The 21,011-nt window shown below is 60.4% G+C and overlaps 3 protein-coding genes across 5 annotated transcripts; all 3 read left to right on the plus strand.

Moving 5' to 3' along the window:
• Positions 1-79: 79 nt before the first annotated feature.
• PES1 (pescadillo ribosomal biogenesis factor 1) lies at positions 80-7,431 on the plus strand. Its single transcript, XM_066331119.1, has 15 exons — positions 80-232; positions 641-720; positions 1,371-1,524; positions 1,598-1,707; positions 2,679-2,850; positions 3,039-3,128; positions 4,302-4,418; positions 4,553-4,630; positions 4,953-5,042; positions 5,201-5,331; positions 5,472-5,597; positions 5,692-5,876; positions 5,964-6,124; positions 6,500-6,667; positions 6,958-7,431. The coding sequence occupies exons 1-15, from the start codon at positions 209-211 to the stop codon at positions 7,042-7,044; spliced, it is 1,773 nt and encodes a 590-aa protein (XP_066187216.1). The 5' UTR covers positions 80-208; the 3' UTR covers positions 7,045-7,431.
• Positions 7,432-10,199: 2,768 nt separating this feature from the next.
• On the plus strand, positions 10,200-15,908 carry GAL3ST1 (galactose-3-O-sulfotransferase 1). The gene is made up of 3 exons (XM_066331144.1): positions 10,200-10,278; positions 13,096-13,229; positions 14,391-15,908. The coding sequence occupies exons 2-3, from the start codon at positions 13,105-13,107 to the stop codon at positions 15,538-15,540; spliced, it is 1,275 nt and encodes a 424-aa protein (XP_066187241.1). The 5' UTR covers positions 10,200-10,278; positions 13,096-13,104; the 3' UTR covers positions 15,541-15,908.
• Positions 15,909-17,816: 1,908 nt separating this feature from the next.
• Positions 17,817-20,636, plus strand: LOC136368707 (uncharacterized). 3 transcript variants are annotated; one of them, XM_066331070.1, is made up of 8 exons: positions 17,817-17,876; positions 18,407-18,553; positions 19,032-19,215; positions 19,348-19,462; positions 19,638-19,720; positions 19,996-20,099; positions 20,184-20,264; positions 20,362-20,636. In XM_066331070.1, the coding sequence occupies exons 1-8, from the start codon at positions 17,825-17,827 to the stop codon at positions 20,619-20,621; spliced, it is 1,026 nt and encodes a 341-aa protein (XP_066187167.1). In that variant the 5' UTR covers positions 17,817-17,824; the 3' UTR covers positions 20,622-20,636. The 3 variants fall into 3 exon arrangements, with proteins under 3 accessions (XP_066187167.1, XP_066187169.1, XP_066187168.1); XM_066331072.1 differs by having other exon boundaries at positions 19,996-20,090; XM_066331071.1 differs by having other exon boundaries at positions 19,641-19,720.
• The last annotated feature ends 375 nt before the right edge of the window (positions 20,637-21,011 follow it).

Below are 21,011 nucleotides of genomic sequence, written 5' to 3' on the forward strand. Positions count from 1 at the left end.
GGCGCGCCTGACTGAGCACCCTTCTGCCGCCTGCCCGGGCCCGGCGGGCCGCCCGCGCCGCTCGTTCTGCCCGCGCTGTTCGCGGTGTCCGTCTGTCCAGCGCGGGGCCGTTCCGGTGTGTGCAGGCCCGGCCCGGGCGCAGGCGGGGCGGGGGCAGCGCGGGGTCCTGCGTTGAGCGGTCGCACGTGGCGGCGGCGGCGGCGGTACCATGGGCGGGCTGGAGAAGAAGAAGGTACCGAGCCCTTCCCGACCCCTCCTTTCCGCCGCGGTGACGCTCCCGGGGCCTGTGCCCGCCGCCCGGTGCCTTCCCGTGCCGTTCCTGTGCCGTTCTTCCCTCCCTTCTCCCTGCCCTCTCCGGTGTCGGTCCGTGGCCGTCCCCCCGTTCCGGTGCCGGTGACACCGCTCCTGCCGTGTCGTGGCCCTGCAGCTCTCCCTGGTAGCGGTGTTCGCCCCCTTTCCCGGTGCCCGATTCCGCTCCTGCCCCCCGCGCTAGCCGTGCCCGGTGCTCTCCTCCAGCCCCCGTGCCCCGGTTCCCGTTTCTCCTCCCTGTCCACTCCCAGCAGTCCTGGTGGCCCGGGGGCGGTTGCGGGGGTCCCCTCAGCACCCCCAGGCTTCCCCCAACGCCCCTGTCTCTCCCTAGTACGAGCGCGGAGCCGCCACCAACTACATCACCCGGAACCGGGCGCGGAAGAAGCTGCAGCTGAGCCTGCCCGACTTCAGGTGTGTCCGGGACCCCCGGGACCTTCCCTTCCCCTGCAGGTGCCCCCTACACCTGAACTCCCATCCCTCCGAGCTCTCCGGTCCCTTTGAACTCCCCTGGGACCTCCAGTCCCCAACCAGGGGAGCAATGGGAGATGGAGCCCGTGCTGGGTGCGTGGGGTGCTTCCAGACCCCCCGAAATCCCTCCCCCGGGATTCTCGGTGCCTTTGAGCTCCCTACCAGACCCCCTGGAACCTCCAGGCACACCGGAACTGCCTAAAAACCCCACCCCTGCTCCCGATCCCCAGGACCCCCCAGGGGACCCCTGAAATGCCCTTAGACCCCTCAGGCCTCCTGTCTCCCCCGAGGTAGCCCATAACTCCTGAGCTCTGCCCAGCCAGACCCCACTGGTCTCCCCCCTGGGAACCCCCGACCCCCCAGCGGAGCAAAGGGACTGAGATCTGTGCTGGCAGTGTGGGGTGGCTGTGGGACACCCTGAACTCCTCTCCAAGGGGGTGGCCCTTTCCCTCGGGGTCGTGGGGCAGTGTCCTGTGTGTCCTGGGTTTCAGGCTGCCGAGTTTGGGGTTCCCCCTCCAAAGGAAGGGCCTAGAGTTTCCCAGGGGACACAGGGGTGCCGTAGCCCCCTGTCCCAGCCCTGTCCCTGTCCCCAGGCGCCTCTGCATCCTCAAGGGGATTTACCCTCACGAGCCCAAGCACAAGAAGAAGGTGAACAAGGGCTCCACCGCCCCCAGGACATTCTACCTGCTCAAAGACATCAAATTCCTGCTCCATGAACCCATCGTCAACAAATTCCGGGAGTACAAGGTGATTGTCCCACCCGAGGGGCCCCTGGGGCTCGTCCCGTGCCACAGAGAGCTCACGTGCCCCTGTCCCCCAGGTGTTTGTCCGGAAGCTGCGGAAGGCGTACGGGAAGAGCGAGTGGGGCACTGTAGAGCGGCTGAAGGAAAACAAACCCACCTACAAACTCGACCACATCGTCAAGGAGAGGTGAGGCAGCCCTGGCAGAGCCACCTGGAGCATCCACTTCTGGGGTTCCAGCACAGGAGGGACCTGGAGCTGCTGGAGAGAGTCCAGAGGATTCTCTGGAGTCCACAGAGATGCTCCCAGGGCTGGAGCCCCTCTGCTCTGGAGCCAGGCTGGGAGAGCTGGGGGTGCTCACCTGGAGAGGAGAAGGCTCCAGGGAGAGCTCAGAGCCCCTTCCAGGGCCTAAAGGGGCTCCAGGAGAGCTGGAGAGGGACTGGGGACAAGGGCTGGAGGGACAGGACACAGGGAATGGCTTCCCAGTGCCAGAGGGCAGGGCTGGGTGGGATATTGGGCAGGAATTGTTCCCTGGCAGGGTGGGCAGGCCCTGGCACAGGGTGCCCAGAGCAGCTGTGGCTGCCCCTGGATTCCTGGAAGTGTCCAAGGCCAAGTTGGATGGGACTTGAAGCCTGGGGTAGTGGAAGATGACCCTACCCATGGAATGAGATGATCTTTCATGTCTTTGCCACCCTAAATTACCCTGGGATTTTCTAATCTTTCACTACATCCATCTCTTTCTGAGAATCTACCTCATGCAATTTCTGGAGTTATTGCTGGGATTTTGTGGTTTTGGGCTGGAGTAGAAGAAATGAGAGAGCAGGGAATGCCTCCTGGGTAGCTTCAGGATTACACAGGGAACTCCCCTGCTCTCTCTGTGGGGTGTTTTCCTTGGAGGGCTGGTGAAGGGTTAATGCTACCAAGGCTTTGGTGGGTTTGGTGACAGTGAGCAAGGAGGGGACACAGGAGGGAGGAAACCTCACAATCCTTGTGGGTCCCTTCCTAAATCAGGATATTCCATCATTCTCTGACCAGCTCTGCTGGGATGTGCGGGTTGATGCTCCACAGTTCCCATTCCCTTCTCACTCGGGGTGTCCCCCAGCCCCTTTTGCAGGACTCTGGGGCTGGGTGTGACTCCCCCTTGTCCCCACTGGGCACAGGTACCCCACGTTCATAGACGCCCTGCGGGACCTGGACGATGCCCTGTCCATGTGCTTCCTGTTCTCCACCTTCCCCCGCACGGGCAAGTGCCACGTGCAGACCATCCAGCTGTGCCGGCGCCTGGCCGTGGAGTTCCAGAACTACGTCATCGCCTCCCGCTCCCTGCGCAAGGTGGGAGCTGGGCAGGGCCTGGGCCCCCCGCCTGGGCCTCTGGGGTGCTGGGTTTGGGCACTGGGATGTCACATCACGGATCCCACTGGGATCTGACGCTCCCTGAGGAGCCTCCTGCCGAGGGAGGGGGTGGCAGTGACAGGGACACAGCAGCCTTCCTCCCGCTGAGCCTTTGCCTGTCCCACCAGGTGTTCCTCTCCATCAAGGGCATCTACTACCAGGCAGAGGTGCTGGGGCAGCCCATCACCTGGATCACCCCCTACACCTTCGCCCATGACGTGAGTACCTGGGAAGAGCCCGGGGGATCACCAGGGAGGGCTGAGGGAACAGCCTGTGGTGAGATCTGCTGCAGAGGCATGTGGGAACAGAGTCCTCTGTCACCTCAGGGTTCCCCGAGGCTGCCTGTACCAGTCTCCACAGTTCCTCGTATCCTCAATTATTAATGTGTTCCTTTATCAGCCGTAAAAGATTAACCTGCAGGAGCAGGGCTGATGGATTGGAAGAATGGGATGAGTCAGATCCTGCAGCCTCTCCAAGGGGATTCTGCTGTGTCTCCCCAGGCAGCAGGGCAAGGGAAGGTCCCCATTGTGCTGGGACAGCTTCCCTTGACCCTTGGCAGGAGGTCACATGCACAGCAGGGCCCTCTCCATTCACTCCTGGGATTTCCGGGGCTGGGCACAGCTGGGTTGAGCATTTGTGGTTTTGTGGTTCTGAATCATAGAATCTTGTAATGTTTTCATTTGGAAGGGACCTTAAAGTCCATCCCATTCCACCCCTGCCATGGGCAGGGACACTTTCCGCTGGATCAGATGGCTCAAAGCCCCATCCAACCTGGCCTTGAACACTTCAGGGATGGGACAACCACAGTTTCTCTGGGCACCCTGTGCCAGAGCCTCTTCACCCTCACGGGGAGGAATTCCTTCCCAATATCCCATCTATCCCTGCCTTCTGGCAGGCTGAAGCCATTGTTACTTGTCCTTGTCCTGCTCTTATCCAGCTCTGCCATCCGTGCACTTTTCACCTTGAAGAGTTCGGAGTCCCTGGCCCAAACCCCAAGGTCCCCATCCATGATGGGATGAAGCATTCCATCTATCCAGGCAGGCAGGGGTGGCAGCAGGACCCTTGAGGGAAGCCTGCAGAGTTCTCCCTGCCCAGGGTCTGGTGGTGGTTGCGACTTCTCTGTGATTGGGGCATATTTACGTTGGATTTTAGGAAAAGGTCCTTCCCCCAGAGGGTTCAGGCACTGCCCAGGCTCCCCAGGGAATGGGCACGGCCCCGAGGCTGCCAGAGCTCCAGGAGCCTTTGGCCAGTGCTGCCAGGGGTGCCCAGGGTGGGATTGCTGGGGCTCTGGGCAGGGACAGGGGCTGGGCTGGATGATCCCTGTGGGTCCCTTCCTAAATGGGATATTATGTGATCTTTATCCCTGTGCTCCCCATGCCGTGTGCTGGCAGCATCCCACAGATGTGGATTACCGGGTCATGGCCACCTTCACCGAGTTCTACACCACCCTCCTGGGCTTCGTCAACTTCCGCCTCTACCAATCCCTCAACCTGCTGTACCCCCCCAAGGTGAGGCCACCACCCGGGTCAGTGTCCCACCCTTAGGTGATGGCAACCCAGATTGGTGGGAGGGAGAGTGGAAATGAGGGATTTTTGCGATATCTGGTTTTGGCAGCTGCCTCCACACTCCTTTTCCTCCCCAGATTGACAGCCAGGCTGAGGATGAGCTGAAGCCTGCAGAGGGCAAGGAATACGCCATGGATTCAGAGAGCTACCTGGAGGTGAGGGACACTGTGGCCTTCGTGTCCTGCCCACAGCTCTCCTAGTGTGGCACTGAAGGACAGAGCCAGCACCCTGCAGGGTGGAGGCAGCTAATCCCAAATTCCCTGTTCCTGTAGGGCAGAGCTGGGCTCGGCCTCAGGCACCACTGGCCTCCTCCTGCATGGCCAGGGACCCCCCAGAGTCCCATGCTGGGGATAGTGCCTGGGGGGCTGAATTCTGTCCAGGCCCTGCCTCTTCTGGCCTCTTGCTCTGAGAAATCCCCCCATGGGGCTGCCCTTTTTCCCACCTTCTGGATGTGACTCTGTTGTCCTCTCCCTGCAGAGGCTGTCAGCTCTGAGTGCCAGCCTGGCCCGGGCAGTGGCTCCAACCCACGAGGATGAGGTGGAAGTGGATGAATTCCCGGTGGAGGGGGTAAGAATCTGGTGGAGGACTCATCCCTGGCCCTTGGGGGATCCTGTCCTGTGCCCAGGCTGGCAGTTTGGGGACAGCTCCTGAGACCCCCTCTTTGCCAAGGGGGGCTTGGCCAGGGCTGTGTGAGGGGAGGAGGCTGAGGGCTTTGCTCTGAGCAGGAGACAGCAGAGCTGATGGATGCCAAGAAGAAAGAGCAGGAGGCTCTGGAGAAGCACAAGAAGCTCTTTGAGGGGCTGCGCTTCTTCCTCAACAGGGAGGTGCCCCGGGAGCCGCTGGCCTTCGTCATCCGGTGCGTGGTGGGCAGGAGACCCTCGGCAGCCCTGGCCTCCCCCTCTGGCAGGACTTCTGGGGCCAACCCACCCCATGTCCTGTGCGTGGGGTGGCCCTGAGGGTCCCGCCTGCCTGCCTCCTCACTGGCATTGCCCACAGGTGCTTTGGTGGCCAGGTGTCCTGGGACAAGTCCCTGTGCATCGGTGCCACCTACGATGCCACCGACCCGTCCATCACCCACCACATCATTGACCGGCCCCGCGTGGACAAGCAGGTGGTTGGCAGGTGGGTGAGGCAGGGGGGCCCTCCCCAGGACAGCCATCCCAGAGCTGTCTCCTGACCTCCAGGGACTGAGGTGGGACCCCTGTGCCTTGCCCAGGTACTACCTGCAGCCCCAGTGGGTTTTCGACTCGGTGAACGCCAAGCTGTGTCTGCCTGTGGCCGATTATTTCCCCGGGCTCCTGCTGCCCCCGCACCTCTCGCCCTTCGTGACAGAGAAGGAGGGTGACTATGTCCCTCCCGAGAAGCTGAAGCTGCTGGCCCTGCAGAGGGGAGAGAATCCAGGTGCTGGGCGCCATTGGAAGAGTTTGGGAGCTGGGCTGTGTGCCTGTTCCAGAGCGTCCCAAGGGTAACAGTGGTGTCTCCTTGTAGATGAAGAGAGTGAAGAGGAGGAGGAGGAAGAAGAAGGTGAGGAAGGTGACAATGACAAAGAAGAGGAGGAAGAGGAAGATGAGTCTGAAAAAGAAGAGGAGATGAAATTACAGAAGATGGAAGAGCAGAAGATGGAAGAGCAGAAGACTCGGAGCAACAAGGTGGGAGCCCAAGGAGGCAGCTCTGATGTCACTGTCTCTGCTGAGGGGTGTCCCCGTCCTGGGACCACTGGGATACTCAAACAGTAATGGAATGGTTTGGGTTGGGAGGGGCCTTAAAGCTCATCTTGTTCCACCCTCTGCTATGGGCAGGGACACCTCCCACTGTTCCAGGTTGCTCCAAGCCCGGCCTGGCACCCTTCCAGGGGTGCTGCTGGCCTCACATCCATGAGCTGCAGCTCCCATCCCTGTCAGGGCCTGCTGCAGGTCCAGAGGGAGCTGTGGCTCTCCCTGGCCCGCAGAGAAAGGGCTGGAAATGCCAATCCCTGTGGAGGGAGGGTGGGTTCCCGGTATCCTGAGCTCCCTGGCTCCCCACAGGTGCTTCCTGTGAAGGTGACAGCAGGGAAGGTGCGGGTGGAGGACAAACAGCGCCTGGAGCAGGAGCAGCAGAGCGAGGAGAAGCGCTTGGCCATCATGATGATGAAGAAGAGGGAGAAGTACCTCTACAAGAAGATCATGTTTGGGAAGAAACGCAAAATCCGTGAGGTACGGAGACTGGGCCCCTCACCTGCATCTTGGGACAGGCTCTTCCCAAACCCACGTGCTCCTTCCATACTCCTGTCCCTGGTGAAGGTGTTGAGGTCCCTCCCAGTGTCCCCAGGCTGCCCCATGGCAGGGCAGAGCTCCCCGTGCCCCCTCAGGGCTGTGTCTCCTGCGGCCGCTCTCCATATCCCACCCCTGATCCCGGTGCTGTGGGGTCCATCCCAAGGACCGGGATGGATGGGGCTGCAGCCCCTGTCCTGCTCTGTCTGAGGTCTCGGGGGTTCTCTCCCCAGGCCAACAAACTGGCTGAGAAGAGGAAAGCCCATGACGCAGCCCTCAAGGAGCAGAAGAAGAAGAGCAAGAAAGCGCGACAAGTGTGACGGGACCAGGGCTCCTGGAGTGTTTTCCACTGTTGCTTTTGGGTGGAAAACCCTTGGCTTTGCTCCTAGGACAGAAAGGCTGTATTTGAAATGTTTCCCATCTGTAAATATACCTGCTGCTCTGCCTTTCCCCTGGTCCCATCTGCGGAATCGGTGTTACAAGGACTGTCCTCTCTGTGTTGGTGCCACCTCTGCATGAGGTAGAGGAGGCCAAGGAGAGCTCAGGGCTCATTCCCTGTGAATTTGTACAGCCCTGGCTGCTGAAGCCTGGCTCCCAGGAGCTCCCTGGGGCAGGGCAGTGCAGAGCCCAGAGCTGCTTCCCAATATCCACACAGACAACCATATTCCTGAGTGTTTTTATTTTTAATTAAAGAAGGTGATGCTTTCCTGGTGGTGTTTGTTGTCTGCCCCTTCTTGCCTGGGCCTTGGGGAGGCTCCTGAGAGGGTGATGTGGATGGATGTGGAGATCCAGGGCTGGTGCCAGGGTTGCTGATCCTGCTGGAGGTGCTCCTGGCATCAGCAGTTACCTGTCAATCCTGGGTTTTCCCCCTGAAATACCACAGCTAGGGACAAGGAGTCTCATGGGGTTTATGAGCACACCTTTGCTCCCAAATGTGATGAAGGCTCTGTCTCACTCCAAGGAATTTTTGGAGGACACTCCTGGCACTGCTGTGGGGACAGAGGATCCAGGGAGTAACAGGCCTTGGAAGGGAGTGAGCTCAGACAGGGAACAGCTGGGACCTTCAATTTAGTTACTTTTCCTAGATGTTTTTTTCCAATTTTTTTCTTTTTTATTTTCAATTTGGTTTAAGGGCTTTTTTTCTTTTTACTGTTTCCATTCTCCCCCTTTGTGTGGTTTTTTTGTGTTTTTTTTCTATTTTTCCTTTTCTTTTTTCCCCTTTTTTAAATTTGTTTCCTTTTAATTTTTTTTTCCCCTTCACTCGTTTCCCTCTTTTTTCCCCTCCCCTTTTTATTTTCCTCTTTCCCTCTCTTTGTTTTCTTTTTTCCGCTTCAGAGGGTTGGAAGGCTTTTTCTTTCCCTTTTATGTTTTTCCTCTTCCTTTCCCCTCTCCCAAGAGGAGCAGGAGCAGCCCCAGGGCTGCGGCTCCCCTCAGAGCAGGAGACCCCGAACAGCCCCTGGGAGCCACCAGCTTCCACCCAGCCTCTGCTCCAAACAAACCAGCCTCTGCTCCAAACAAACCAACCCCGGCTCCAAACAAACCAACCCCAGCTCTAAACCAACCCTGGCTCCAAACAATCAAACCCCGGCTCCAGGCCTCCCTCCCAAGGCCCGGGCCGGTGCCGGTGGCCGCAGACAGCTCCGGCCCCTGGGGCCTCTCCGGCCCATAAAGGCCAAGTGTGACCCCTCGGTGTTAGCACCCCCTCGGCCTCCTCAGCCGTCCCCTCAGGACCCGTGGTTCTGGCCGTCACAGCTTTCAGTGAGTGCAGCTTTGTACCCCCACATCGGGGGGACAGGGGTGGGGATGAGGTGGTGGAGCCCCCCTGGTCACCCCCTGTGGGATTGAGAAATGGGCTGTTGTGGCTTCCCGGCTCGGTCACATCCAGCATTCCGTGGCTGGGCTGCCACATACCGGCCGCTGCGGCTTTCTTCTGGCTGGAAACCCTTTACAACCCATTCCCTGGAAAACAGGAAACCTGGAAGTGCTCTGTGACCTGTTCCAAAAGAAAAAAAAAAAGGGGGGAGGGGAACCTGGAAAACCTTTTCAATCCATCCCCCCCCCAAAAATGTGGGGGTAACCTGGAATCCCTTCATAACCCACCCCCAAAAAGGGGGAACCCTGGAATCCTTTTGTGACCCACCCCAAAAGAGGGAGAAACCTGGAATTGGGAGAGGTGTCCTGCAGCGGAGGAGTAGGACAGCTCCTTGCTCCCACGCCACCAATTCCACAGCAAATCCTGTGACTGGGATCATTTGCCTTCACCCTTCCTCTTGCAAGGATGATGGTGGTGATGATGATGATGAAAACTCACCACAAACGAAGGGTTGTGCAGGTTACTCTGGTGTGGGAACTGGTCCCGATGAGGTCAGGCGAGATGGGGCAGCTGCCAGGAATGGGGCAAGAGCTGCCAGCTCACTGCAAGGTGATGCCCGTAAACCTTGTAGGGGCAAGCTCTGAACCCCAAACACCTCCAACAGGGATGGTGAGTCACAGCCATGGCCAAGGTGGTCACCCCCTGCTTGGGGCCCCAAGGCCGACCCTTTAGCGATGAAAACCCGGATCTGGGGGCAGCAGGAAGAGCCGAGGCTGGATCCAGGAGCACAAGAGCCCCTTTTTCACCCTGCCACAGGGTCGCTGTGCTGGGGGGCTGAGCACAGGGCTGAGCCCTCCTGGCGTGGCCAGAGCACCCTCGGCTGGTGTGACTAGAGGAGGGTGGAAAGGCTGGTAGCATCGTGGTCGCTCCATAGCTGTCACATCAATGTTGGAGATGCCAGAATATTACTGTCATCAGGGCCATAAATCCATGGAAACATAGTGGGAGGGAGGAAGGAGGGCAGAGAGGCTACGGGAGAGCGAAGAGGAGCCGATGATGCGTGGCCAAGGTGCCCCGGGGAGCAGGCGGCCGGGACGGGGTGCGGGAGCGAGCTCCCCAAACCCAGGTGAGCTCCAGCCGCAGGAGGTGACAGCCAGGCCATGAGCTGGCCCCGGGGGCGAGAGGGAGGACGGTGGCTGGCGAGAGGTGGGTGCCACCGCCCAGGGGCAGCCGTCGTCACCCGGGGCTGTGGGGCCAAGGCAGGCTGGTGGCGGGGAGCCCAGGGGCCGGCAGTGGGGCCCGCGGGGACAATGTCCCCGTTGAGGCCGCGCTCACAGATGGAGACAAACGTCCCCGTTGTTCCCGGCGCGGGCTGAATGGCTCCTCTGTGCCCTGGCAGTGAGTGGGGGCCGGGTGGCTCGGGGTGGCCGCAGGCACCCAGGGCCGGCCCTGGCGAGCCGGGCAGTGCCCGGCCGCAGCCCCGCGTCCCCCCGCCGGCCGCTCCCACTCCTGTCCCGTTCCCCCTCCCCAGGGCCGCGATCCCGGTGATGCCATAAACACCGCGGGGCAGTGGGAAGGCTTTGGAACAGCCGGCATTTGCGGCGAGCTGCCCGGGAAGAGCTTATTCCATGTCGGAGCAGCATCGGCACCCCCGCCCCGTGCCGCCCGCTCCCCTGGCACCCTGGTCAGCACAGGAGAGCAGAGGCACGGCCCAGCGCCAGCGCTGCAGGCAGAGGAAAAGGTGATGGATACTGGGGGGCAGGGGGGTCGAGATGCTTGGGGGAGGTAGTGGGGTGCTTGGAAGGCGACAGGATGGAAAGGGGGCAGCGGGATGCTTGTTGGGTAGCTTGGCAGGCAGGGGGGTGCTGGGGAGGCAGCAGGATGATAAGGAGGTAGTGGGATGTTTAAGGGAGTGCTGAGATACCTCAAGGGTGTTGGAATGCTGGGGGGGGCAATGAGATGCTCAGGAAGCAGCTCTGTGGGGAGAATTTTGTATGCATGGGGCACAGAGGGGACAGAGGGGAGGGAAGCATCACGCACATGTGGGATGGAGCCTGTGGAAAACAGAATGTCTATGGATTTGTGGAATCAGGAGCAAGCAGGTGTATGTGCCTTGTGTATGTCAGGGGCTTGGCCCTAAAAAAGTGATCCTGTAGGGAAAACCCAAAAGCAGACTCTGGGATGCCCCCACGGAGATGGGGAACTGCTGGGACACGGAGATGGGGCTGCAGAGCTGCGTGGCCTGGCCTGGCCCAGGGGGAACTCGGGAGGAGATGGTGGGTGCAGCTGCGTTCTCTGGCTGGGCATCTCAGCCGGCTGGCGCCGCGGCCAGCTCCTACCCGTGGGAGCCCCAGGAGAACACCCAGCACACCACGTTTCTCCTAACAAGCTATTAATAATTAAGCTGCTCACTGAAGGCAAAGTCAATAGAGTATTTGGCTGGGAAGTGTTTGCCAGAACCACCCCAGGGAGGCAGGCAGGGTGGAGCAAGGCATCCCCTTGGCATCCCAGAGCTCCAGAATGGGGTGCTGTGGTCCTGAGAGCCTGGTAGGGTCCCATAGGGAACTAACAGGATCCACTGGGACCCATCTGGACTCGCTGGGATCCATTGGGACTCATCAGAGGGGTTCATGGTGCCATTTCACTCACTCCAGTGGAGTTGGTGCTAGCTCTGCTCTTGCCTGCCAGCACCCACAAAAATGGGTGTCTCCCCTGCCCGGTCCAGTGGCTTTTCGAGGTGGTGCCAGATAGTGACTGTGATGGAATCACAGCCACCGTGTAAAACTGGACTCCTGCTGCTCCTGGGCACATGAAGCCCTCTGGCATTCCCACCCACACGGTGGTTTTGGGATATGGTCTGAGCCACCTGCTCCCCCCGTGGTGAAACCGTGCACCCCCACATCCCCATGAAAACCACTCGGGAAGAGGCTGGATGCACCAGCCCTGCCTGATCCAGCGGTCCTGGCTCCAGGGGAAGGAGAGGGGGGACTTGGATGAGCTTTTCGGGTGCTCCTGGCGCCCCTCTCCCGGCTCCCTCCCTGTCCGCGGCGCTGTGCCCAGCGCCCGGCCGCAGCCCGGGGCTCCGGTTGCATTTTCCATTCATTATTCATCGAGCTGGAAATCTCGGCGGCACGAGGCGATCCGACCCGGGGGGGCCGGAGCGGGGAGCAGCGGCAGCAGCGGCACCCCGGGATCGCTGGGCGCCGGTGACCGCGGCGGACCGCCGGGCGCTGGGGGTGAGCCGGGAACCGGGGGGGCTTTGCCCGGGGGCTCGGGGGTGGGATGTGCCGGGCTCCGATCCGCTGCTCATCGCAGCGGGATTTCATCCCGCCGGAAGGTCTGAGGTGCTCAGGGGGTGATGCGAGGCGGCGGTGGGGGACCGGGTTGTTTTTTTTCTGGGGGTTTTATTCAGCGGGAGCGTAGCCAGCCTTGGCCGAAGGATGTGGAGCAGCGGGAGCAGCGGGAGCAGCGGGAGCTGGGGCAGACAGGCGATGCTGCTCCCGCCGCTAAACGGGAGTGCAGGGCCGGGGGGCTCAGCCCCCAGCTCGGGGGGCTCCCGGGAGATCGGCTGTGGAGGGCTGCGGTCACGGGTGCCGTGTCCCCGTGTCCCCGTGTCCCCGTGTCCCCGTGTCCCCGTGTCGCCGTGTCCTGCCGCAGGGGACGGCCGTGCTGCAATGCGGTGTCACAGTGAGGGTGACCCCGGGAGGAGCGAGAGGACAGGGATGGGGGCCACGGGGGGAGCGCTGGGGAGAGGACAGCGGGAACAGGGGCTCTGTCAGCGTCTGTGTGTGTGTGTGTGTGCACACGTGTGTGTGAACAGGACTGTGTGTGCACATTTTGTGTGTGTGTGTGAACATGCATTGATGTGTGCGTGTCCTGGTGCACACACGAGCACACGAGGGGACGGGGGTGTCTGTGTGCGCCCCTGTGTGTGCCCCTGTGTGTTTTGTGTGTTTTGTGTGTTTGGGGACGCCATCCTGCCTGCAGCCCCGTGTCCCCAGCTCCATGTCCCTGGCCCCCACGCTGGGCCAGCCCGAGCTGACACGGCCAGAGCCCCCCGAGCCCCCGGTGCTGCTGGCAGGGCTGGAGAGGCCACACTGGGAGGGTACTGCAGCACCCAAACCACCCCGATCTGCTGCAGCTGCTGCTCCGGCCTGCACGTTTTCCCGGGAAAATGGATCGCAGCGCCCTCAGGGAGCTCCTGCCGGTGCTGGTGGTGTCCCAGTGGAGAATGGAGAATGGAACCCTGCCCCTCAGCTGCCCTCTCAGCCCCTGCGCTGTCCATGGCCCAGCTCCCCCTTCCCCCGGTCCCAGCCCTGGGCCTCTCCCACCGGGCCCGGGAGTCACCCCTGGAGTCACTCGGTTTTCCCAGGGCGGGCAGGGCTTGGCTGGGCCTGGCCCACGGATCTGCTGTGCCCGTGGCTGGGTCATGCCAGGCCCCAGTGAGATGCTTGCCTGGGAATTGCCATGCCCATGAAATGTCCACGTGCCTCGTCCAAGCCTCACACCCCCCAGCCCCCGTGTCCCCGGCACAAACGTCTCTCCTCTCTGGCTGCAGGTGACCAGGATGCTGTGGCATGGGAAGCCCTGGAAATCCATGTGCAAGGGGCTGGTCCTGGGGACCCTCCTGACCAGCTTTATGTTGCTGCTCTACTCCTACGTCGTCCCCCCACTGCAAGTCAGCGTCACTGAGTGAGTCTGGGGTCCCCGCATGTCCCCCCACAGCTCGGGCTCCCTGTCCCACACCAGGAGCCCCCAACTGGAGCTGGGGGTGTGGAGATGGCCCTGGGGCTTTCCAAGCCCTGGTGGCCTCACACCAAGATGACCCTTTCCTGCTGGAGGCTGAACCCTGTCCCACAGCCCCCAATTCACTGCAGGGCTGGAGACACACCCTGGGGTACTCACTGCCACTTGGTGGAAAGAGGAAGAGAAAGGAGGAGAGGGACAGGGACAGGGACAGGGACAGGGACAGGGACAGGGACAGGGACAGGGACAGGACTCTGAGTCTCCGGTTCTTTCACTGCTGGAGCTCCACAATGCTCAGCTCCCAGCCGTGCCACCTTTCATCAAATTAACCTCCAAGCTTGTAAACAAGGTCCACCCTTACAAGCCTGGTGCTGTTGGATGGGATCCTTATTAAGGATCAGTTTGGCGAGTTCATTACATGTGTCCAAAGTCACTCCAGTCTGTGGGCTCTGCTCACTGTCCCAGGTAGATCCAGTAATGTTCCACGTGTCCTCACGTGCTCCTCCAGGGCCCATGAACTCATCTCTGGGGCTAGGCTCTGGAATTATTTCCCTTACTGGATCCTTCATGGATCGCACAAGGTGTTCAGAGCTCCCAGACCTCCACAGATCCCATGAGAGGTTTGTGGCTCCTGTAAGGGGTTGAGAGGTCCCTGACCTCCTCCATGGAACCTACAAGGGATTGAGAGCTTCCTGCCCCCCCTCCATGAATCCTACAAGGGGTTGAGAGCTCTCATACCCCATAAAAATGTTATCAGCTCCTCTCAGTGGAGTTGTGGCCATGGAGATCTCCCCTTAATGCACTTTTTGGCATCACCTCCACCAGGACCACCATGGCCATGCCCATGGAGACCTCCTGCATGGAGGCCTCCTGCTCTATTTCCATTTCTAGCACCTATTCCCATTTCCAGAACCCATTCCCAAGGTCCAGCACCTGTCCCCAGATCCAACACCCATTCCCAGGTCAGCACGTATTCCCAAGGTCCAGCACCTATTCCCAGGTCCAGAACCCATCCCCAGATCCAGCTTCTCCAGCACAGAATATCCCTAAGCCTTCAAAATGACAGTGCCATTCTCACCATGGTGCTCCACCTCTTCTGTCACCCAGGATCCCCGTGCCCTTCTCCTGCTCCTCCCACCTGTCTCCCGTCCAGGCTCCGTCCCTGTCCAACAGCACGGGCAGTGCCTCGGGCTGGAGCTGCCGGCCCAAGCTCAACGTCATGTTCATGAAGACCCACAAGACGGCCAGCAGCACCATCCTCAACATCCTCTTCCGCTTCGGGGAGAAGCATCGCCTGAAATTCGCCTTCCCCAACGGCCGCAATGACTTCTACTACCCGTCCTTCTTCGAGCGCAGCCAGGTGCAGCACTACCGGCCCGGGGTGTGCTTCAACATCATCTGCAACCACATGCGCTTCCACTACGAGGAGGTGCGCAAGCTCCTGCCGCCCGACACCACCTTCGTGACGGTGCTGCGGGACCCCGCCTACCTCTTCGAGTCCTCCTTCCACTACTTTGGGCCCATCATCCCCCTCACCTGGAAGATCACAGGGGAGGATAAGCTGGACGAGTTCCTCCGGGACCCCCAGCACTACTACGACCCCAACGGGTTCAACGCTCACTACCTCCAAAACCTGCTGTTCTTCGACTTCGGCTACGACAGCAGCATGGACGCCAACAGCCCGCTGGTGGAGGAGCACATCCAGGAGATCGACCGCCGCTTCCACCTCGTCATGTTGCTCGAGTACTTTGATGAGTCGCTGGTGCTGCTCAAGGACCTGCTGTGTTGGCAGCTGGAGGACGTCCTCTACTTCAAGCTCAACGCCCGCAAGGGCTCCACCGTGTCCCGGTTGACCCCTGAGTTGTACAAGCAGGCGACTGCCTGGAACCTCATCGACGCCAAGCTCTACCGCTACTTCAATGCCACCTTTTGGCGCAAGGTGGAGGCCTACGGGAGGGAGAGGATGGCCAGGGACGTGGCCGAGCTGCAGAGGGAGAACGAGAAGATGACCAGCATCTGCATCGACGGGGGACACGCTGTGGATGCCAGCGCCATCCAGGAGTCCTCCATGCAGCCCTGGCAGCCCCTGGGGGAGAAGACCATCCTGGGGTACAACTTGAAGAAGAAGATCAGCAAGAAGCACCAGAAGCTGTGCCGCAAGATGCTGACGCCTGAAATACAGTACCTGACTGACCTGGGGGCCAACCTCTGGATCACCAAGCTGTGGAGCTACGTGCGGGACTTCCTCAAGTGGTAGGGGCTGGCAGGTGCTCTGCTTCCCTGGGGAAGAACCAGGTGCTTTTGTTTTTGTTACTCATGGTTCTCTTGGTTTGGAACTGGCTGGAGGCTCTGGAGCCTAGGAACTTTTGGGGGGATCCTCCATCACCTTCCTGCAGAGCCCCAACTTGGGCAGGAGAGTGGAGACTCTGCTTCCATCAGCAGGGTCAAGGACTGAGGGCTCAGGGGTGGTGTTTTCCTGCAGGATCCACTTCTTCCTTCCCCATGGAAAAACTGGAGGAGGGATTTATGAAGTGTGGCCTCGTCACAGCAGGAGCAGGACATCCATTACTAGGTTGCTGGGTGCAGGCAGGGATGTGCTGGGACAGCAGTGGTAGAGGGTCTCCCTTTGCCCAGGCTGGAACCCAACTCTCCAGGGCTTCTCAAATCAAGCTGCTGAGCCCTGGTTTTGGGGTGTGGGAATGTCAGAACCTGCACTGCCTCAGCCCATGGGTGTGATGAGTGCAGCATGTTCTCAGCCTGCCCACAGCCATCACTCCATGCCAGGCTGTGACCCAGAGCCACCTGGAGCCGATTGGAGATTGGAAAACCCACCCCAAAAGCCCCAACCTTTATCAACAGGTCCCTGTGGCAAAGGGCACCCCCTCCCTGCGCTCTGTCATCCCAGTCAGAGGGCCCCATGGCCCTGGTCCCCACAGGGGACATCCCAAAAGGCCAACTGGGTCTGGTGACAACTGGCATGGGGAGGAGATGGGGGTGGGTGCAGTGGGACTGTCCCCATGATGCCATCCTGGGCACGGTGGGGATGCTGAGGGCAGGGGCCATCCCAGGCCCACCCTGCCTTGGGGACAAACCTCGTGCGTCCCAGCTGGGCTGGATGACACCGGTGACGCTGTGTCCCACTGAGAGTAGCCTTGGCTGGGCACAGAGGTGGCACCTGTGGCTGAGCCACCCCAGCCAGCAAAGGGACCCCCTTGTCCCCCTGCCTGTGTTCAGCTCCTTCTGTAAAGAGCAGAAATAAAAAAAACATTTACTTTTGTAATATGATTGTGTATTTGGTAGTTTTTGTTATAAGGATCGTCCAACTAGTCTCCAGCCATCTCCTACTTCTCCAGGATGGGATGGATGGGGTGAGGATGTTCTTACAGCCACAGCAGGATGCTTAGCCACTCCCTGCTCCTGGCACAACTGCCCCCATCAGTCCTGAGGCTGGGGGTCCCATGTCCCCGAGACAGTGCTGAGGAATGAGACTCTCAGTGCAAGTGGACTACCTGGTGTGCCCCCAGTGTTCCTGTGTGCAAGTGCCCCCCGGAAGGTCTGCTGGCTTCACAGGGACACCAGAGCCATGGGAGCAGCCATCACTGGTGACACAAACCACTCATGTCACCACGTTCCAGCTCTGCTGCTGATGTGGGGCACCCCGTTTCAGGGGTGGCAATGAGACTTGCACTGAGACTTCTCCACGCTCCCTGTCCCTCTGTGCCCAGCCCACCAGGTCAGTCCACTCAGAGGAGGCCTGTGGTGGGGTGTTGGGGCTGTGATGGGGGCACCTGAGACAGGCAGGACCCAGGGACACAAACACTTCACCAGGTCTCTGTCCTGGCTGTGACCAAACTGCTGCTCCCGGGTGGTCTTCCTCTCTAGCAGAGCTGGAAGCAGAGCTATGATGGGACAACGAGGAGTGCTGGGGACTGGGACTCTCTCGTAGGACCAGGATCAGCCATTGGATCATGACAATGGTGGGCTTTTAGGAGCCATGAGGTAGGGCCAGGGACATCCAAGGGACCAAGGCTGAGTGATGGGACCAGGCCATGTGGTGGACTGGGATCAGGGCAAACTGGTTGGATCAGGACCATGTGCAGGAATAAAATGACATTGTGGGAGCAGCACCATGCACAGGACAAGGACCAGCTGGTGGGGATGAGACCTTGTGGTGGAATCTGGACTTTGCTGAGACATGGGAGGCCCAGCACCACACCTGGGAACAGGACTGATTGGTGAGTATGGAACCAGGACTAACTGGTGGGTATGGGATCACGCTGAGGACCACCTGCAGGACCAGTCTGAGTGGTGGCACTGGGACTGTGAGATGGAATGGGGACTGGAAGATGAGCACAGGCTCTAGTGGTGGGACTGGGAAGGTGTGAGGGAGGGGTGAGACCAGCCCCAGGTGTGGGGCTGCCAATGGCTGCCAGACCAAGCAAAGCCCCTGACCCCATCAGTGTCAGCTGGGACCCATCGACACCCAGCCCCAAGTCCTTAAAGACCCCCAGCTGGTGGAGTGGGGATGCTGCTCCCTGGGGATGGAGCTGTGCTTGTTGGTGCTGGTGTGTGGGGCTGTGCTGGAGGTGGCAGGTGAGTGGGGCTGGGATCCCCCTTCAGTCCTCTTGTGGGTTGTTCCAGTGGAGGTGGGTGGTGGGTGCCCCTTGCTTTTCCCAGTGCTGGTTCCTGATGGTCTCCTGGGGGAGAGAAGCCTCCCTAAAACTATCCCAAGCTCTGAGGATTTGGGCAAGGGGCTTCCTTGAGCTGCCCCAAGGTCCCGGCAGGGCTGATGGGACCTGTCAGGGTGGGGGGGATCAGAGGCATTGGTGGGGTCTGTGGCTGCTGATGGTCGTGTCCCACCCCATGAGCAGCTCTTGGTCTGTCCCCAGCCCTGGGGACAAGGGTCAAGGTGCTGGGAATGCTCGTGGTGTATTCCTGTAGTGCAGGTGAGTTCCTGCTGGGGCGGGGCTGGGGATAGAAGAGCCTCGGATGTGCTCCTGGGTGCTGTCCCTGCCTTTGTGCTGATGCTGCCTGTCACCATCCAGTCCTGGGGACACCTGAGGACCTGGATGTCTCTGCTGTGTCTGGGACATGCTACCGCTGGCTCAACCCTTCCCTTGCAGGGACCACCATGGTTCCTGTTGCCTCAGAGCCTCCTGGTCACATGGTGACAGCTCCAGTGATGTCCTCAGGCATGAGGACAGGGAGGGTTCCTGCTCACCCCCATTCTGAGGAGCCCATCATGAACTTCACCCTGAGGCTCCTGGATGGTGAGTGTTCTGGGGGGTGCTGCAGGAAAACACTGGGGGTGAGACCATGGGATGGGTCCAGCCAAGACCTTTGGGGTTAACCAGCAGCAGTCAGTACCTTCTCCTGGCTGGCCCCAGCACTAGGACCACCAGGAAAGGTGGCTGTCCCTGCAGGAACTCTCTGCCTGTCCTTGTGGAGGGTGTAGGGCTTTGAGATGTTCCCAGTCCTGTGCCTGATACCACAGCGGGGTTTGGGGGTCAGCTCTACCCTTGATGGGTGACATGGTCCCCCTCAGCTCCAGGGGGGTCCAGGAAGGTGCTGTAGCTCTGGAGAGCAGGGAAGGCAGGCCTGGGGGGCACAGCCAAGACAGTGGGTGGGCTCTGAAAGGAGGAAGCTGTAGGGATGAGGGCCAAGACACTGGTGGATGGTGGTCTGGGATGTGCCCCCATCTCTGGTGGGATAGGTTTGGGGATGTCACACTGAACCCACACTTCTCAGAGGATTCCAGTGCCACTCCAGAGAAGCTGCCAGTGTTCAGCCCCGGCTCTATGATCCACCTGGAGGCCAGTGTCCACTTCAGTCCCAGCATCTCCATGAAGATCCACGTGGATCAGTGCTACACAACCACCATGGAGCAGCCAGGACACTCCAGGAGGGTCTTCATGGTGGTGAACAGCCGTGGGTCAGTGCTGGTGGGGCAGGAAGTAGGGGCTCCTTCTCCAGCCACACTGGGGTCCTGAAGGATGTCCTGATGGAAAGGGATTTCCAGAGCCTGGAGACAGCCCTGGAATGTCCTGTGTCACTCCTGCCACAGATGCCTGCACGGGGAGAAGTTGGAGAATGTGTCTGTCCAGCACCAGAGAGGGGGGTCTGTCCTCCAGCTCTCCATCTTGGCCCCCATGCTGGAGGGAGAGCCCGAGGAAGAGCAGGTGAGGTGGGGATGGCGCCCTTGGTGGTGGGATGGAGGTGCCAGGGAGGGGGATAATGTGGATGTCCCAAAATATTGTCCATCCTGAGACATGGTGCTCCTGCTGGGGTGGCCTCAGGGCCATGAGGTCATGTGGAAGAAGAGCAGGGTCCCTGAGGAAGGGTGTGGTGTCTCAGCAGGTCTATGTGCACTGCCTGCTGATGGCACGGGCACGAGGACGTGACACCAGGTCCTGCTTCTACAGCCACACCACGGCCAGGTATGCTGGGTGTCTGGGGACACGAGCACCCCACAGGTGTGTTGGGGGCAGAACCCACCTCTGGGAAGACCAAGTCACCCCCCTGTGGTCTGGATGTCACCTCTTCTTTGATGGTAGTTGGTGGCATTGCCACAGGTCCCAGCTCCCTCGTGCTGCAGATGTCTTGGGGAGGTGCTCGGAGACATCATCTCCTCTGGGGTGGCACCATGTGGGTCTTGTGGTGGAATCTGGGGACCCCTAGAACTGCCCCCCAGTTCTGTCCTCTTCTCTCCCAGCTGGCACAATGCAGAGGACCCTGTCCAGAGTACCCCATGCCACTGCTGTGACACTGGTTGCCCCGCTGCTGACACCCTCCGTGGAGACATGGCAGGTACCAAGGGTGGGACAGTGTGGCCCCATGTTTTGGGGTCTTGGGAGGGCTCCTGGACCTGGGCTGGACTCTATTGGACATATCCTCCCATAGCATTCCCAGGAGAGGGGTCTCTCCACCGTGAGACAGCAGGACCAGTGTTGGTGCAAAAGGAGAAGGTGCCATGGTACAAAGGTGAGGGACACCCCAACCCTCTCCCTTGTCCCCAAAACCCCCACCCCTTGTGCCGAATTCCCCTCTGACCTCCAGGTGTGTTTTTTGCCTTTCCCAGCACTGTGCCGGACAGTGAAGAGGCTCCTGCTGGCTGGGCTGGCCCTGGTGGGCAGTGCTGTGCTGGTGGTCACCGTGCTGGGGGGGCTGCTGGCACTGGCCCTGACCCCCTGGCGCCCAGGCAGACCCCGGCGGGGACAGCAGCCACCCAGGCAGAGATGTCCCTTCCAGGCTGAGCTGCAGAGCGTGGTGGGGGCCCTGGTCCTTAGGGAGACAGAGAAACAGGGCAAGATGGGACCAGAGCCTCTTTCTCACCAATAAATGTGGTTTTGCTTTCTCTAAAGCTTCTCCTGGTTGGTAGTGTGTGGATGCCACCAAGGGATGGAGATGTGCACCTACACTGGCTCCAGCATCCCCCAGGTAGCTGGAGATGTGGCTTGCAGGTGTTGTGGTGCTGGAGACTGTGGCTCCTGGCTGGGTCGATTTCATGTCCTTGGAGACCGTGGATATGGTGGCAGCTCCTTGGGGACAGTCCCCAGGATGTCCCATAAGGCTGTGGAGATGGAGAGATTCCAGGGTGGGGGACTGCAGGGCTGCTCTGGCCAGGCAGAGACCTCTCTCTCCTGGGTGGACACCCCTGAGGGATTGGGACCCACCCAGACCCATGTGCCCACCAAGAGAGGCCATTGCCTAGCCGTGATGGCACCTCAG

This window comes from Sylvia atricapilla, chromosome 17 (genome assembly GCF_009819655.1).
Source record: "Sylvia atricapilla isolate bSylAtr1 chromosome 17, bSylAtr1.pri, whole genome shotgun sequence".
NCBI lineage: Eukaryota > Metazoa > Chordata > Aves > Passeriformes > Sylviidae > Sylvia > Sylvia atricapilla.

Bases quoted from the DNA above. Each gene is read 5' to 3' on its own strand.
- PES1 (XM_066331119.1), top strand. From the start codon at position 209: ATGGGCGGGCTGGAGAAGAAGAAG. The intron at 1,525-1,597 runs GTGATTGTCCCA...CCTGTCCCCCAG, and splicing joins ACAAATTCCGGGAGTACAAG to GTGTTTGTCCGGAAGCTGCG. The intron at 6,125-6,499 runs GTGGGAGCCCAA...GGCTCCCCACAG, and splicing joins AGAAGACTCGGAGCAACAAG to GTGCTTCCTGTGAAGGTGAC.
- GAL3ST1 (XM_066331144.1), top strand. From the start codon at position 13,105: ATGCTGTGGCATGGGAAGCCCTGGAAATCCATGTGCAAGGGGCTGGTC. The intron at 13,230-14,390 runs GTGAGTCTGGGG...TCTGTCACCCAG, and splicing joins CTGCAAGTCAGCGTCACTGA to GATCCCCGTGCCCTTCTCCT.
- LOC136368707 (XM_066331070.1), top strand. From the start codon at position 17,825: ATGGAGCTGTGCTTGTTGGTGCTGGTGTGTGGGGCTGTGCTGGAGGTG. The intron at 17,877-18,406 runs GTGAGTGGGGCT...CTTCCCTTGCAG, and splicing joins GGCTGTGCTGGAGGTGGCAG to GGACCACCATGGTTCCTGTT. The intron at 18,554-19,031 runs GTGAGTGTTCTG...CACACTTCTCAG, and splicing joins CACCCTGAGGCTCCTGGATG to AGGATTCCAGTGCCACTCCA.